At 43.0% G+C, this 14,041-nt stretch overlaps 1 protein-coding gene across 1 annotated transcript in view; it reads right to left on the bottom strand.

Annotated features, from left to right (window-relative positions):
• Window positions 1-371: 371 nt before the first annotated feature.
• DCAF10 (DDB1 and CUL4 associated factor 10) overlaps window positions 372-14,041 on the bottom strand; it is a 49,261-nt gene continuing 35,591 nt past the window's right edge. The window contains exons 4-7 of the mRNA XM_055123649.1: window positions 13,666-13,868; window positions 11,160-11,273; window positions 8,804-8,949; window positions 372-6,753 (exon numbers count right to left, since the gene is read on the bottom strand). Of these exons, the coding sequence (XP_054979624.1) occupies window positions 6,385-6,753; window positions 8,804-8,949; window positions 11,160-11,273; window positions 13,666-13,868 (832 nt within the window). The 3' untranslated portion in view covers window positions 372-6,384. The remainder of the gene's footprint in view (window positions 6,754-8,803; window positions 8,950-11,159; window positions 11,274-13,665; window positions 13,869-14,041) is intronic.

The raw sequence follows: 14,041 nt of genomic DNA, 5'->3' as shown, positions 1-14,041 counted from the left end.
CATCTAAATGTGAAACGTAGAAAAGCTGCACTTTCTAGTTTAAATGCTTTGAACCAGATTTAAATTTTAAAAATCATTATCATGATGCTCAGGGGTTACTCCCGGCTCTGCAGTCAGGAATTACTCCTGGCAGTGCTCAAGGGATCATTTGGGATGCTAGGGATCGAACCTGGGTCAGCTGCATGCAAGGCGAAGACCCTACTAGCTGCTGTATTGTCACTCTGGCCCCATGTCAGAACATATCTTACCTGAAAGAATACATTCTGTTCAGTGTAATAATAAATGATGGTTTCCTCTAGTGCTGAATAACTTGTACTTCATATTTTGGCTTTGTGGGAACTTGAGGTCACATACACTAAAAGTTCACTTGATTCAATCAACAAATATTTATTGAACAACTACTCTTGTCAGATCCTGTCCCAGGCACTGGGGATACAAGAATAAATAAGACAGTCCCTGCCCTCAAGGAGCTTACAGTCTAGCATAAAAACACACAGCACCTTAGAACCTTGTGAGAAAACTTTCTGGTGTCCAGTATAGTATCTGGAACACTTCCAATTTCCTGAAAATTTACCAGAAAGCACAGTTTGCAAAAGAAAGATGTAAAGTTTAAAAGAAAATTCAAATACTCAACCTTTAATGTAAAAACCATGACATCTAAATGAGACACTTAGAAAAGCTGCACTTTCTAGTTTAAACGCTTTGAACCAGATTTAAATTAAAAAAATTATTTTATTATCGCTGGGTGACATTTTAATTTATGACATTTACATACACACAGAGGAAGTGCATGTATTCCTTGAAGTTTTTGATAAAATCCACACTTACTAATTCATTTATAACTCAAGAGAGCAGCATACAGACAACTTTGAGACTTTCCTTTCGATAGTAATATTCATCATCATGTAAGTAGAGATGCTTAGAAAGTGTTTTTTTGGGTGCAAGGTTTGTTACAATTTTATTTTGCAATGAAACTAAACTGGGATTTTTGTAATAGTGATGCTTATATATTTAAATGGTCATTGACAAAGTTTAATGACATCAAAAATACTCTTTTAAGTCTAGATTTTATTTTTGTTATTTTTCTCCCCCCACCCCCCCACCCGCCCCACACTCTTCTTTTTTTTTTATTTTAATTTTTGAAAGCATAAAAGACCCCTGTACAAATACAGAGCCTTTGTTGTTGCTTTGGTACTTTGCTATTTATTCCTTAATCTAGCAGCATACTTAGTTTGTAATATTCTACTTAGTGGCAACTGAAAAGTCTCTAGCCTAGACTTAGCTGGGAACTTCTGTCGTCCAGAAGGTATCGTGAGCTGTGGGAAAGGAGTAAACAACCAAAAGAACGTCTCAAAGAATACGCGCCCAGAGCCCGTTACAGCTCTTCAGGCACGACGTGGGTTTGGTTGTCTCATGCCCCAGCTCACAACGGATGAACACAGCACGTAGCAGGACGTGGAAGCCTCCGGAAGCTGGAGACAGGCCTACTCATTAGGTGGTAGGAGACAAAACTACTTGGCGGACATACTTTTTTTTTTTTTTTAATTAAAATAAAAAAAAACAGCAATCTGAGGCAAATGATTTATGTACCTCAGGGCCCAGGGAATTACTTTATAATAATTGATATTCATTTTTGTATAGCCCTTTATATTTAATGAAGTTTTATATATATATACATCAGAGCTCATTGGGATTTTGTAACACATTATAAATATAATTTTTACTTTTCATCATGACAAAGTGAATGACACTGGACATGCATTTAAATAGAAGGCAGGGAGGTATACTAACATCTGAAAGACTTGCATCAAAAATAATTACAAGTTTTAAATTTTGGCACTTAAGAGATATGCATTAGTTATTCAAAAATTCACATAATATGGTTTCCTTCAAGACCAACACAGGATGTTACTGAGTGAATTTTCTAAGCTCTCAGTGACTGCTAGTCGGTCACTCAGTGGGGATGATTGTCATTGGTTATCAGACTATGTCTCCTGCATCAAATACAAGCTTAAAATATACTTACGGTGCCAATACCAATATTCCGACTAGTACGGTAAATGCTAAGCAGCTAAAAGATCTAAGTGTTTTTCCTATATTGCACTTTCTAGAAAACAACTTGATACATCATCTTGGTTCTCTCTGTAGGAGTGGGGAATGTGTGATTTACCTTCTTTGATTTCCAGAAAATTTTTCCTGTTAACATTTTCCTAATGTTCTTCCTCTTTGTTTCCCTAAATTTTTTTTTGGTAAAGCCTCTTCTCAGGGGTGTACCGAGGAGAAATAACAAAATGTCTGTGTTCTTTGGGTTTCTGAGAAAAAAAGACCACACACTTGAAAAAAAAAACAAAAACGAACATAGACTTGTTTTCTGCTTCAGCCACTCCATTTTTCATAACTGAAAATAAAATAGTATTTGATGTTCCTGCAACCACTCCACATAGCATTATCACATTGTTCTGCAGAAAGCCTTTTAAGACAGAAGTATGATTTATACTGTTTACCATATTACCAATTATAATACATTTGCCAATCACCATGAATAAAAATGACTGAATAAAACTGAATAAAAATGTCAGGTTAGATTTTTATACTCTATGTGAAATGGGGCCTCAAAATTGTAAGGGGTAATTTCTTCCACTGTTATAGCATCCCTGATGTCCTTTAATTCCTTTATTACTATCCTCTGGTAACATTTTGATGGTGACGGCAGCTCAAAGAGGACAAAGGTCATTATGTTGAGTTTGTTAGATGTTAATTTTATTGTTTTGGGGGAGGGCTGGGGATGGAACCTAGGGGACCCACACATGCAAGGCATGCCCTCACTGCTGAGCCAACATTCCTGGCCCCTGACTGTTAGTTTTCAACTCTCCTCTGTGTGTCTCTAATTTCATACTTATCCTCCACTTCCTTTATACATACTTTGAGGTGTTTTAGTTAGGAATGGACTATTGTACGGCCTGTAGCTTACGATAGTAATCCTAGTAGGAATTATCCATCTTTTTTTTTTTTTTTTTGCTTTTTGGGGTCAAACCTGGGGATACACAGGGGTTACTCCTGGCTCATGCACTCAGGAATCACTCCTGGCAGTGCTCAGGGGACCATATGGGATGCTGGGAATTGAACCCGGGTAGGCTGTGTGCAAGGCAAACACCTTACCCACTGTGCTATCGCTCCAGCCCCAGGAATTGTTCATCTTAAAAGTCTTCTTTTACATGGTGAAAATCAGCCAGCTCTGTAATAAAGGAGCTCCCAGATGATGCTAAACAGGCCAGCGTACCATCTTTACAAACTAAGGGACCCAGTGGAGGAGTGAGCATTAGGCAAGGGACCACAACAGACCGAGGCCTGAGCCCCAGTGCTGCCCCCAGCTGGCCACGCTCTGACTTCAGGCCAATCACTTAAATCTGCTGACCCTCCTTGTACTCCAAAACTAGTACATTCTCTTGCCCCTCTACCTTGTAAGGATTTTGTGGGGGTTAGTAGTACAGTGTGTACACTGTCTGACCCGTGATATCCTTGACAGGGGTTCGAGAACTAGAATCAGACTGAATTTATCGAGTTGGGGAACATGTGAACCCACCATTTAATGTGAAGTCCTCTCCAAAGGGATGCAATTGATGAAATTTTCTTTTATCTATACAGAAAATGAAATTTTATCAGTACATATTTTTAATGATTTCTTGTTGTGAATAATACCAACAAAAATAGTTTTTGTGTCCAAAACTATTTCTTTTAAATACTTATTTTTAAAATTTATAGTATTTCCTGCTGGGTTTTCACTGTGCTTTGTGGATATATATATATATATATATATATATATATATATATACATCTATATATGTATGTATGTATTTTTAGTTTTGGGGCCATACCTGGTAATGCTTAGGGGCTACTCATCACTCAGCACTTGGGGATCACTCCAGGTGGTAATCGGGGACCACACATTGTGGGGAATTAAGCTGGAGTTGGTCACATTCTAGGCAAGTACCTTAACCCTTAAACTATCTCCCCAGTTCCTGAGGCAAAATTAAATAATTTTTTTTTCTTGCTTTTTGGGTCACACCCGGCAATGCACAGGGGTTACTCCTGGCTCTGCACTCAGGAATTACCCCTGGCAGTGCTCAGGGGACCATATGGGATGCTGGGAATTGAACTGGGGTCGGCCTTGTGCCCTGAGGCAATTTTTTAAAACAATTATCTAATTTTTAACATTCTGTCCTAGAGCCCACATTGTTCCAAGGGAGATGCCACTGGTATAGATGTGTGTGAATGGCCATTTCAATAGATCCTAAAAAGAAATACCTTTTAATTGTTTTTTAATTCCCCTCCTACCCCCCTTACTTTGGGGCCAAACCCACGGTGCTCTAAGGCTGCTCCTGGCGGTGCTGGGGGACCAGGCAGTATCAAGTATCAGGCCAGCCCTCCTGCATGCCAAGCACGCCCTCCAGCCCGTCGGGCTACTTCTCTAGTCCCAAAATGTCATTTTTATTCATGTATTTGGGTTAAGTTCTTCTGTGAGGTTTTAAATGCTTTTCCTCTGCTGGCTGGAATTCCCAGCATCTAGTCCCATGCCTTCCTATTTAATCTACTGCTTAAAGGGTATTCACGATAATAGAGCTAAAGACAAATTGTTCAGAAATCATCGTTTCAAACTGAGAGAATATATACAGTACGAATTGCCCTGAGCAAGGAATGAGGGGACTTGGATTCCTGTCCTGACTCGGCCCCTGTTTTGCGGGGCCTCAGGCCACCACGGTTCACACTGGTCAAATAAGGAGACTGACAGCGGTTCAGTTATCTTCTATCTCTCCTTGTCATTTGCTTATTTATATTTTTAAAAATTTCAATGACAGAAACACCTTCTGGGAGTTGTGTTAATTAAGCACCTGGTGGGTACAGAAAGTTTACTGATTTTTTTTTTTTTTGGGTGTTATTTTTCCAACTGTGGGCCGGGATCACTGGAATAAAGATTACTTGTGGGGATTGATTTTCTCCCTGGCTAAATCAGAACCTCCTCAATTGCGGGCCAGGTTTCCACACAGATTCCCAAGCGCCCCGATTATTTGACTGTACCCTAATGTTTGAGAACCCCCTGCCTTAGAGAATGAGATCTGAGAGGGAAGGGGCGGCCCGCGGTGCGTGAGACTCCAGCCCTCCCTCCTGAGCTCAGCGCCTTTCTCTGAGGGGACTGGAAAAAGGCCGCTCGCCTCAGCAGCCCCGTGTGGGGCCCTGCTCGTGGGCGTAGTCGCCGTGTTCCGTTGACAGCACAGCAGAAGGGCTTCAGGTTCGCTCTTGATCTTGACATTCAAGTCACGACTAAAGTTAGACATCTCCCCTCACGAACGAAAGAGCGCTGAACTGGCGCCCCGGGCTTACAGGAAGAAAGACGAGTGACAGAGGCGCTGCTCCCTAACTCACCGCCCCACTCCGAGACTAGAAAACATCTCCACGTGTGAGTCAGAGAAGCGGGCAGAGAAGACAGAAATCTGAGTCACTTTGTTCTCATCACTCGGTGGCCAAAGCGAGTTACTACCCTAATAAATTAATCGTTTCTTACAGAAATCTAAGTCACTTTGCTCGCGTCACTCTGAGGCCAGAGAGAGTGCTAATCTAATAAATAAATCATTTTCTATACAAAAGAAACGACCAAAGTCCATTCTTTCTCCATGTTTCCTTTCTAACACAGTCAACAGGATCAAAATACCAAGTAAGGGTACATGCTGGGGGTTTTCAAGTTCATTAAGAAAAAATTACAGAGCGGTGGCGATCTTTTTTTCCCTAGAATTTCACAACAGAATCCTTCTTTGCTGAGGGAAAAAAAAATTGATAATTTTGACAGGAAAAAAAGACATTTTGTCGCAAGGCTGTCCAACAGGAATGAGAATGATGCCATTATCTGTGCTCACTGGGGAGAGATGTAATAGCAACTGCAAAGGCCCAATGTACTGAGAAGTCAAGATAGAATTTCTTTTATCAACAACCAGTGTGCCAATTATCAAACCTCTGGGCTTTATTCAACACTACAGTCGTGGGTTTCCTCCCACCTAAGCTCCTGCCAAACGTCCGTGAAATTCATACCGGAACAACAACAACAACGGAAAGGTGAAAGTCATGGAGAGAAATCAATCTGACAAGAGTCACCATGCAGAGGAACCGGGAGCGCAGGACGCCGCTGTCGGGAGGCTGACCTGGCGGGGGGGCCCCCTCGAAGCCCGATGGCCACACGCTCCGCTCACAGGGATGGATGCTCATGGACCCACAAGAACCAGGATCGGGACCCAAACTGATGAGATCTTCTACAAAGGAAATACTTCGGCTAAAATGGAAGCAATCTGTACGTCACATACCAGAGCAGTTCCTCGTTGGGATGTACTGTTGTGCCTAAAACTTTGGCTGATACAAAGAAACCCGTCCGCTAAGGCACCCTGAGGCAATCTGACAATGCGTTGGAGAGAATTTCGTCGTCAGGACCACGTCGTTGTGAGAGTACAGAGAGCGGATGACCCGCAGGGGACTGGCTTCTTTGGGCAAACAGTCGATGAGTTCACTGCATTGTTTGTCAAATCCCAACAAGCGAATCCCGTAGCCGTGCGGGGAAGAAATCATCCGCCCATCTGGGCTGAAGCAAAGTTCTTTGATATAGCCCCTGCCTACGTTAGCTTCTTCGATGTAGTGAGTCAGTCGCAGAGAACAGCGAGGGGAGACGGGTCGCACGGGGGCCCCTTCTTGAAATTCATAGACACAAGTCCACTAGGAGCAGAGAAGGAAAACAAATCAAACAATGCTTACAACGGTATTCCTTAATTTTTTGGGGGGGAGGGCGTATTTTTAGGTCACACCCGGTGATGCTCAGGGGTTACTCCTGGCTCTGCACTTAGGAATTATTCCTGGCGGTGTTTGGGAAACCAAATGAGATGCGGGTATTGAACCTGGGTCAGCCGCATGTAAGGCAAATGCCCTACCCACTGTGCTATCGCTCTGGCCCCTATTCCTTAATTTTTAAAAGCTCAAAACAGACCACTGAAAACATTAAAAATTGCCCAAACCAGATTGTTGCAGGAAATTATTCAGATGAATACTATCTCTAGTAATGAAACTTGTGGGTCTATTTCTTCTTATCTTCATAAGCTAAGATTATTCTGTAGCAGTTTTAAGTCCTTTATTATTTTCAGGCGTGTTGGCTGACACCTGGTGATATCCAGGGGCCACTCCCAGTAGTGGTGGAGTTGGGGTATGGAGTGATCATACGGCAGGCAGGGCACTTGCCTTGCATGCAGCCGACCCGAGTTTGGCCCCTAGCATCTCATATGGTCGCTGAGCACAAATAGTTTCTGAGTGCAGAGCCAGGAGTAAGCCTTGTGCACCACTGGGTGGGCGAACACCCCCTGGCACCCTAAAAAAGATACCAGTGTTGCTCAGGGGACCACATGAAACTGGGAATGGTAAGTCTGCAAGGCAAGTGTCTCACTCCCTGCATTATCTCTCTGGCCTCAAGTCTTTTATTCTCTAAGGCCACTGTGATCACTATATGAAAATTCCTTTTCCTGACAACAACAATCTTTTTTTAATTTTTTTGGCTTTTTGGGTCACACCTGGCGATGCACAGGGGTCACTCCTGGCTCTGCACTCAGGAATTACTCCCTGCGGTGCTCAGGGGACCATATGGGATGCTGGGAATCAAACCCGGGTCGGCCGTGTGCAAGGCAAACGCCCTACCCGCTGTGCTATCGCTCCAGCCCCGTGACAACAATAATCTTGGCAGACAAAAATTCTAGGTTTAGGACAGTTAAGCCCTTAGAATGCCTGTCCTATACAATTCCAAAGCTCTCTGGAACTAACATAATCCTCAGAAGACACTTGCTTTCCGGAGTAATGACAAGATCATCTGAGACTTTCCCTCTTTCACCTTGTTTTTTCACTTGTTTATTTTTGGTTTTGGGGCCACAGCTGGCAAAGTTCAAAGTACCTGTAGCTTGTGCCAGGGATCAACCTGAGCCTCCTGCATGCAAAGCGTGTACGCTACCCCATTGAGCTTTCTCTCTCTCTGCCCAATTTTCCCTAGTTTTAAAAAAACTGAGAAATGCTTTTTTTCTTTTTTCTTTTTCACAGGCCCTAGGAAGAGGGCTCTTAAGGGAGACACAGCATGGGCACACCCAGTGATGCTCAGGGGTAACTCCTGGCTCTGCACTCAGGAATTGCTCCTGGCAGTGCTCGGCGGACCATATGGGATGCCAGGGATTGAACTCGGACAAATGCCCTTCCTGCTGTGCTATCACTCTGGCCCGAAAAGCATAATATTAAACTGGCTTATCAAAACTTCACCTTTACCATCACTGGGTGTGACCCAAAAATCAAAAGCAAAAAAAGTTTCATGTTTAGCCAACTTGGCTGAAATTTCTCAATCATGTTTGCTATATGTTACTTAACACTGAGAGATAGAGGATGCTAGAATTTAGAAGCTGGTACTTCCCAATGTGCCATACTCAGGCTGGAGTGGAGGGAGGAGAAAGGGTTTTTTGTTTTTTTTTTTTTGTGTGTGTGTGTGTGGTGGGGGAATGAGGCCAAAAAAGACCGACAGTGTTCAGGGTTTACTCATGGCTCTGTGCTCAGGGATCACTCTTAGCAGGGCTCGGGGTGTTGGGGATGGAACCTGGGTTGGCCCTGTGCAAGGCACATGCCCTACCCGCTGTGCTGTCTCACGGGCCCTAGGAAGAGGGCTCTTAAGGGAGACACAGCATGGGCACACGCGGCAGTGGCCATCTGAGAGTCCTGCGGAAGGTTGAAGGGCGGCCGTCCGTACCTCCTGGTCATCAGTATTGCTCGAGCACCGGAGAAGAGTGGCCCAGCCTTTTGGGTGCAGCTGTAAGGATGTGATGCAGTTTCCGCGGTCTCTCTCACCAGGAACTTCAGGGGTTAAGACTTCAAGACTATTTCGAGGGGAAACTCCTACAATAAAGAAAGTTACAAGGTGATACTTGTTTTCTCCAGAGAGTAAGACTTTGTTACTCTTACTCTGAGTGAGAGCTCACCAGGGCTTTGATTTCTGGCAGCCACGCCCAGCACTGCCTTCATTTAGACTGTCTGCTCCTTAAGACGCCACCCAGGAAAGAACATCGTGCCCCGCTGTGGATGGGGGAGTGCGCCAGTGTCCCAGGGGGAGGGGTGGGAAGGAGTATGGCTGAAGAACCCACGTTCCAGCAGCAGGAATCATCAGGGATCTAAGACTTACTAGATCCTTTCTGTGCTTTGGAGCAACATCTGAAATGCTCTTTAAATAGGAATCAAGGTTCCATAACCTGAAAGGGATCTAGAAAATAAAAAGGGCAGTTTTCTTCTTAAAAGAACTGGTGCTCAAAGGGCTGGATCGATAGCACAGCGGGTAGGGCGTTTGCCTTGCACGCGGCTGACCCGGGTTTCAATTCCCAGCATCCCACATGGTCCCCTGAGCACCCCCAGGAATGATTCCCGAGTGCAGAGCCAGGAGTAAACCCTGAGCATCGCCGGGTGTGACCCAAAAAGAAAAGAAAACAAAACTGGTGCTCTTTAGTCCAGAGAAGGAACTACTTAGAAGCCATGAAGACTGAAGTTTTTGACAAGTTTATTTTTGTTTTGGGTCACACCCAGCAGTAGGCAGGATTTACGCCTAGCTTTGCACTCAGGGAGCACCCTGATGAGGCTCACGGGACCATAGGGGATGCCGAGGATGGAACCTGGTCTGTTTCATGCACGGCAAGTGCCCTACCTGCTATGCTACTGCTCCAATCCCTCAAACAAAAGTGGTTTTGTTTGTTTGTTTTTACCACACCCGGTGGTGGTGCTCAGGGATGACTCCTGGCTCTGTAATATACTCCTGGCTCTGTATCAAGGGATCACTCCTTGCTGGATTTGGGGGGGTGGGTGGGGAACATACAGAGTGCCCAAAGACTGCATTTATATAAATAAAAGGCTAGGAACAGGATTATGGCTCCCAAGGAGAGTACTAAATGTAACAAACAGACCTTTAACTTTGGAGGTGAGGGAGGATAACCTCATAAAGGGGTGCATGGAAACAAGGGCTGGAGAACACTGACAGTTAGCATATTCCTGGTACTATGCTACTGCCCACCATTTCCTTCCTCCTAGCCCTCGGTGAAAATCGCTGCCAAAGGAAGTCGGTATTACTAATGTCATATTCCTTACAAAAGTTTAAAAATTTATTTTAAAAAATTTTAATTTTTATTAAAACATCGTGTTTTACAAAATTGTTCCTAATACAGTTGTTTTAGTCATTTAGTATTTCAACACCACCAGTGTGACTTTCCCTTCACCAATGTCCCATTCCCTTCCCAACCCCAACCTGCCCCCTAGTCACATAACAAATTTATTTTATATTGCTTGCTTCAACAAAATGAAATGGCAAACAGAATGCTCAGAAAACAAATAAGTTAAAGTCAATTTATGATTGCTATATGATTTTCACCTATGTAAATAAGAAAATTAAACCATTCAATAAAATGCCTATTTTCATTTATAGAAGTAAGTTTTCAACTCTGGCATTGAAAGTATATTGCATTAAATTTTATTTTATACTTGGAAATCTCATTATGGTAACAGTCATGTCTAACAATCATTAATAAACTTAAAAAAATTATAAACCTTTAAAGGTTAAAAATTTAAAGAAAGACATCACAGTTTTCATGTCCAGAGGAACATGGATAAGCAGTTTCTTCTCAAAACCAAATGCTACTAGTACAGAAAAGAAAACTACATGCAAACTCCAAGGTCTGAGGCCAGAGATCTTGGTCATGCTTTTGAAAATGATGACTGGCTGGCAAGAAACAGCCTCATCTCTACTGACTTGTATTTTTATGGATTTTACGTAGTACTGGACCCTTGAATACCTGACTTTTTTTTTTTTTTTTTCCTTTTTGGGTCATAGCCGGCACTGCACAGGGGTTACTCCTTGGTTCTGCACTCAGGAATTACTGCTGGCTACGCTCAGGGGGCCATATGGATTGCTGGGAATCAAACACAGGTCGGCCTCGTGCAAGGCAAATGCCCTACCCGCTGTGCTATCTCTCCAGTTCCCCATGATAGACTTTTGTTTTATGAATTTTACATAAGTTTTTAGGTAAAGTTTATCGTTGCAGGATTCTAAGATCAAATGTTCAACCTACCTTCTCTCTGTGAGGCTCGTGACATGTGTTTCTCAGAAGACGAATTAGACTCGTTATGATGACAAGGTGAAGCAGAGACTCTAGGACCAGGTGAACTTGATGAAGTGGTCAGATCTTGAAAATACAAAACAGCCTGACAATAAACCCAGCAAAACTCTGGTAATGTCTCTTACCCTCTTTTCTCCGGGACCCCCAGGCTGCACCTGGTGGTGCTCAGGAGGTGACACAGGGACCCTACCTGGGACCTTGTGTATGCCTGGTGTGTGTTCTACCACCTGAGTCACATCTCCAGTGTCTCTTCAACTTATGTATTTGAACCATACAGTTAAAATGATGCACACGTGCTAAGTACTCATTCCTTTTTTTTCCCTCCACACTGGGTAAGGCTCAGGGCTTACTCCTGGCTCTGCCCTCAGGAGTCACTCCTGGCAGAATGCAGGGGACCTATCGCACACCAGCGATGCTACCTGAGCTGTGTGCAAGGCAGGCATCTTACCTCCTGCACTATTTCTCCAGCCCCAGTACTGGTCCCTTTCTAAAAGCTTTTATATCAGTGACTTAAGTGAAATAAAAATGAAAAAAGAAATCCAATAAATATAGGAGCACCTTTGGTTCCCAGCCTTGACTGCTGAAATGGACCAGGAAATTTCAGTAGCGACTGAAAACTGAGCTACTTCAGTTTACTCCCCAGTATTAGAATAGGGTCCAAGCAATGGGGCCCATTGCCGAGAACACGAACAGTAACATCCTTCTGAAAGTCCATCAAAAACATCTACTGTCCCCCTCGGAACTAGGTAAATGCTACCTTTGCAATGGAATACAAAGTTGACATTAAAATCTGAGGAAAAATAAAATGAATATCAAATAGTAATCTCTCTCATCACACTTTCCTAGTGACTGTACCTTTCTATGGAGCCTTTTTTTTTTTTTTGCTTTTTGGGTCACACCTAGTGATGCACAGGGGTTACTCCTGGCTCATGCACTCAGGAATTACTCCTGGCGGTGCTCAGGGGGCCATATAGGATGCTGGGAATCGAACCGCGTGCAGGGCAAATGCCCTACCCTCTGTCCTATCGCTCCAGCCCCCTCTATGGAGCCTTCTTAACCTAAATCCCATGATTAAGTATTTGTATTAGAATTACTCTTAGAACAGAAATCAGAAAACCTTCTTGGTTTTAAGTGGAAAAAAATAAAGGTTACGTAGACCTTCTAAGCCGCCCTTTTCCACTAGGCTAAGGCTGATTAATGTTGAACCTGAGAGAAAGGTACCCAATAAGCTGGCACACAGGCTTTGCACCCCCGCCACCTCATGGTCCTCTGAGCACTGCCAGGAGTAACCCCTGGGTGTGGCCCCCTAACCAAAAGAGATAATTCTGAATCTGAAAGAACTGCAATGACATATTTCAGAACAGACCCTCGATCTCCCGAACTCGAAGGATGTACTCCAGCCCCCTCAGCCACCTCTTAACCCTGGAGCGGATTTTTAAAAGCAGTTTATGAACATTCTATGTTCCAGACACCTGTCTTTTTTTCTTGGCTCTTATGAATATGAGCACACTCTTAAACAGGCCAATTCTCAGACAAGTCCCCCCCCCTTTTTTTTTTTTTGCAAAGGTAGGTGAAATATAACTTCAATCATATAAAATCCATAAATTGTAGGAAACACGTTTTCCTGAGCCCGAATATCACTTAAATCGAAATAAGGAACAATAGTTTTAGGAAGAAGATACTTAAATAAGAGAGCACCGGCTACCTACATCTGAGTATCTGGAAGTTTAGGCTCTAATAAAGACCATAAAAAAAAATCAAAACTTTATACTATGCTTTAAAGACTTTGCTGGGCTCCAGAAGGTTGTAGAAATGATTGATACAATCACTAATTCTTAGGCAGTGATGTCTTAAAATACTGATGACAGGTTGGCAGAGAACTAAAAAAATTATTTTAAAGTTAGCATTCTTCTGTCATTAAAAAGTAATGATAAAGATAAATGTAGACGGGGCTGGAGCGATAGCACAGTGGGTAGGGCGTTTGCCTTGCATGCAGCCAACCCGGATTCGAATCCCAGCATCCCATATGGTCCCCTGAGCACCGCCAGAAGTAACCCCTGTGCATCGCCGGGTGTGACCCAAAAAGCAAATTAAAAAATTAAAAAAAAAGATAAATGTAGACTATTATAAGTCCTTGGGAAAAAAGCTCTTGCTGAACTTTGCAAAAAATGTCTTTGAGGGGCCAGAGAGCTAGTGCATCAGGTAAGGCATTTGCCTTGCATGTGGCCACTCCAGGTTCAATCCCTGGATTGAGTTCAGTCCCACTGGCTCCAAACACCACCTCCGGAGTGATTCCTGAGCACTGCTGGGTGGCCCCAAGCCAAAAATAATTAAAATTTAAAAATTTTCAAAAGTCTTTCAATTTTCCTCCCTTCTTATCATTCTCATAATGGAAATATAGAAGAATCAATGCCTAAGCTTCTTTGGAAAATTATTTAATAAAAAATGCAAAGCTTACCTGAACTTGATGTAGTTCTTCTTGCTCTCAAAATGGGATAGCTGCCTACTTCTAACGACTTAGTTAAGTCAAGATCATGCAAAATCAAGAGATACCCAGAGGACGTTGAGATCAACATTTTGGAACAGTCTGGTGTTAATCTCATTCGCATGAGAAAACGAGTGTGAAAGAATTTCTTATGTGGACAACCATCTTCTGTACACCTGTAGGATGAATCAAGCCAACAAAACCTCCAGTTATCATCAATATAAGGACTTATTGACAGTCATATTTTTGCCCTTCTCACTAGAATTTACAGAACTATAAGCCCAGTTAACCTTATTTTCACCCTTACTCACCATTCCTACCTACTTTTTAAAGGATTATTTTCTTCCTG

This window comes from Sorex araneus, chromosome 1 (assembly GCF_027595985.1).
Source record: "Sorex araneus isolate mSorAra2 chromosome 1, mSorAra2.pri, whole genome shotgun sequence".
NCBI lineage: Eukaryota > Metazoa > Chordata > Mammalia > Eulipotyphla > Soricidae > Sorex > Sorex araneus.
The sequence above is the reverse complement of the archived record's forward strand: the minus strand, read 5'-3'. Positions and strand labels throughout refer to the sequence as shown.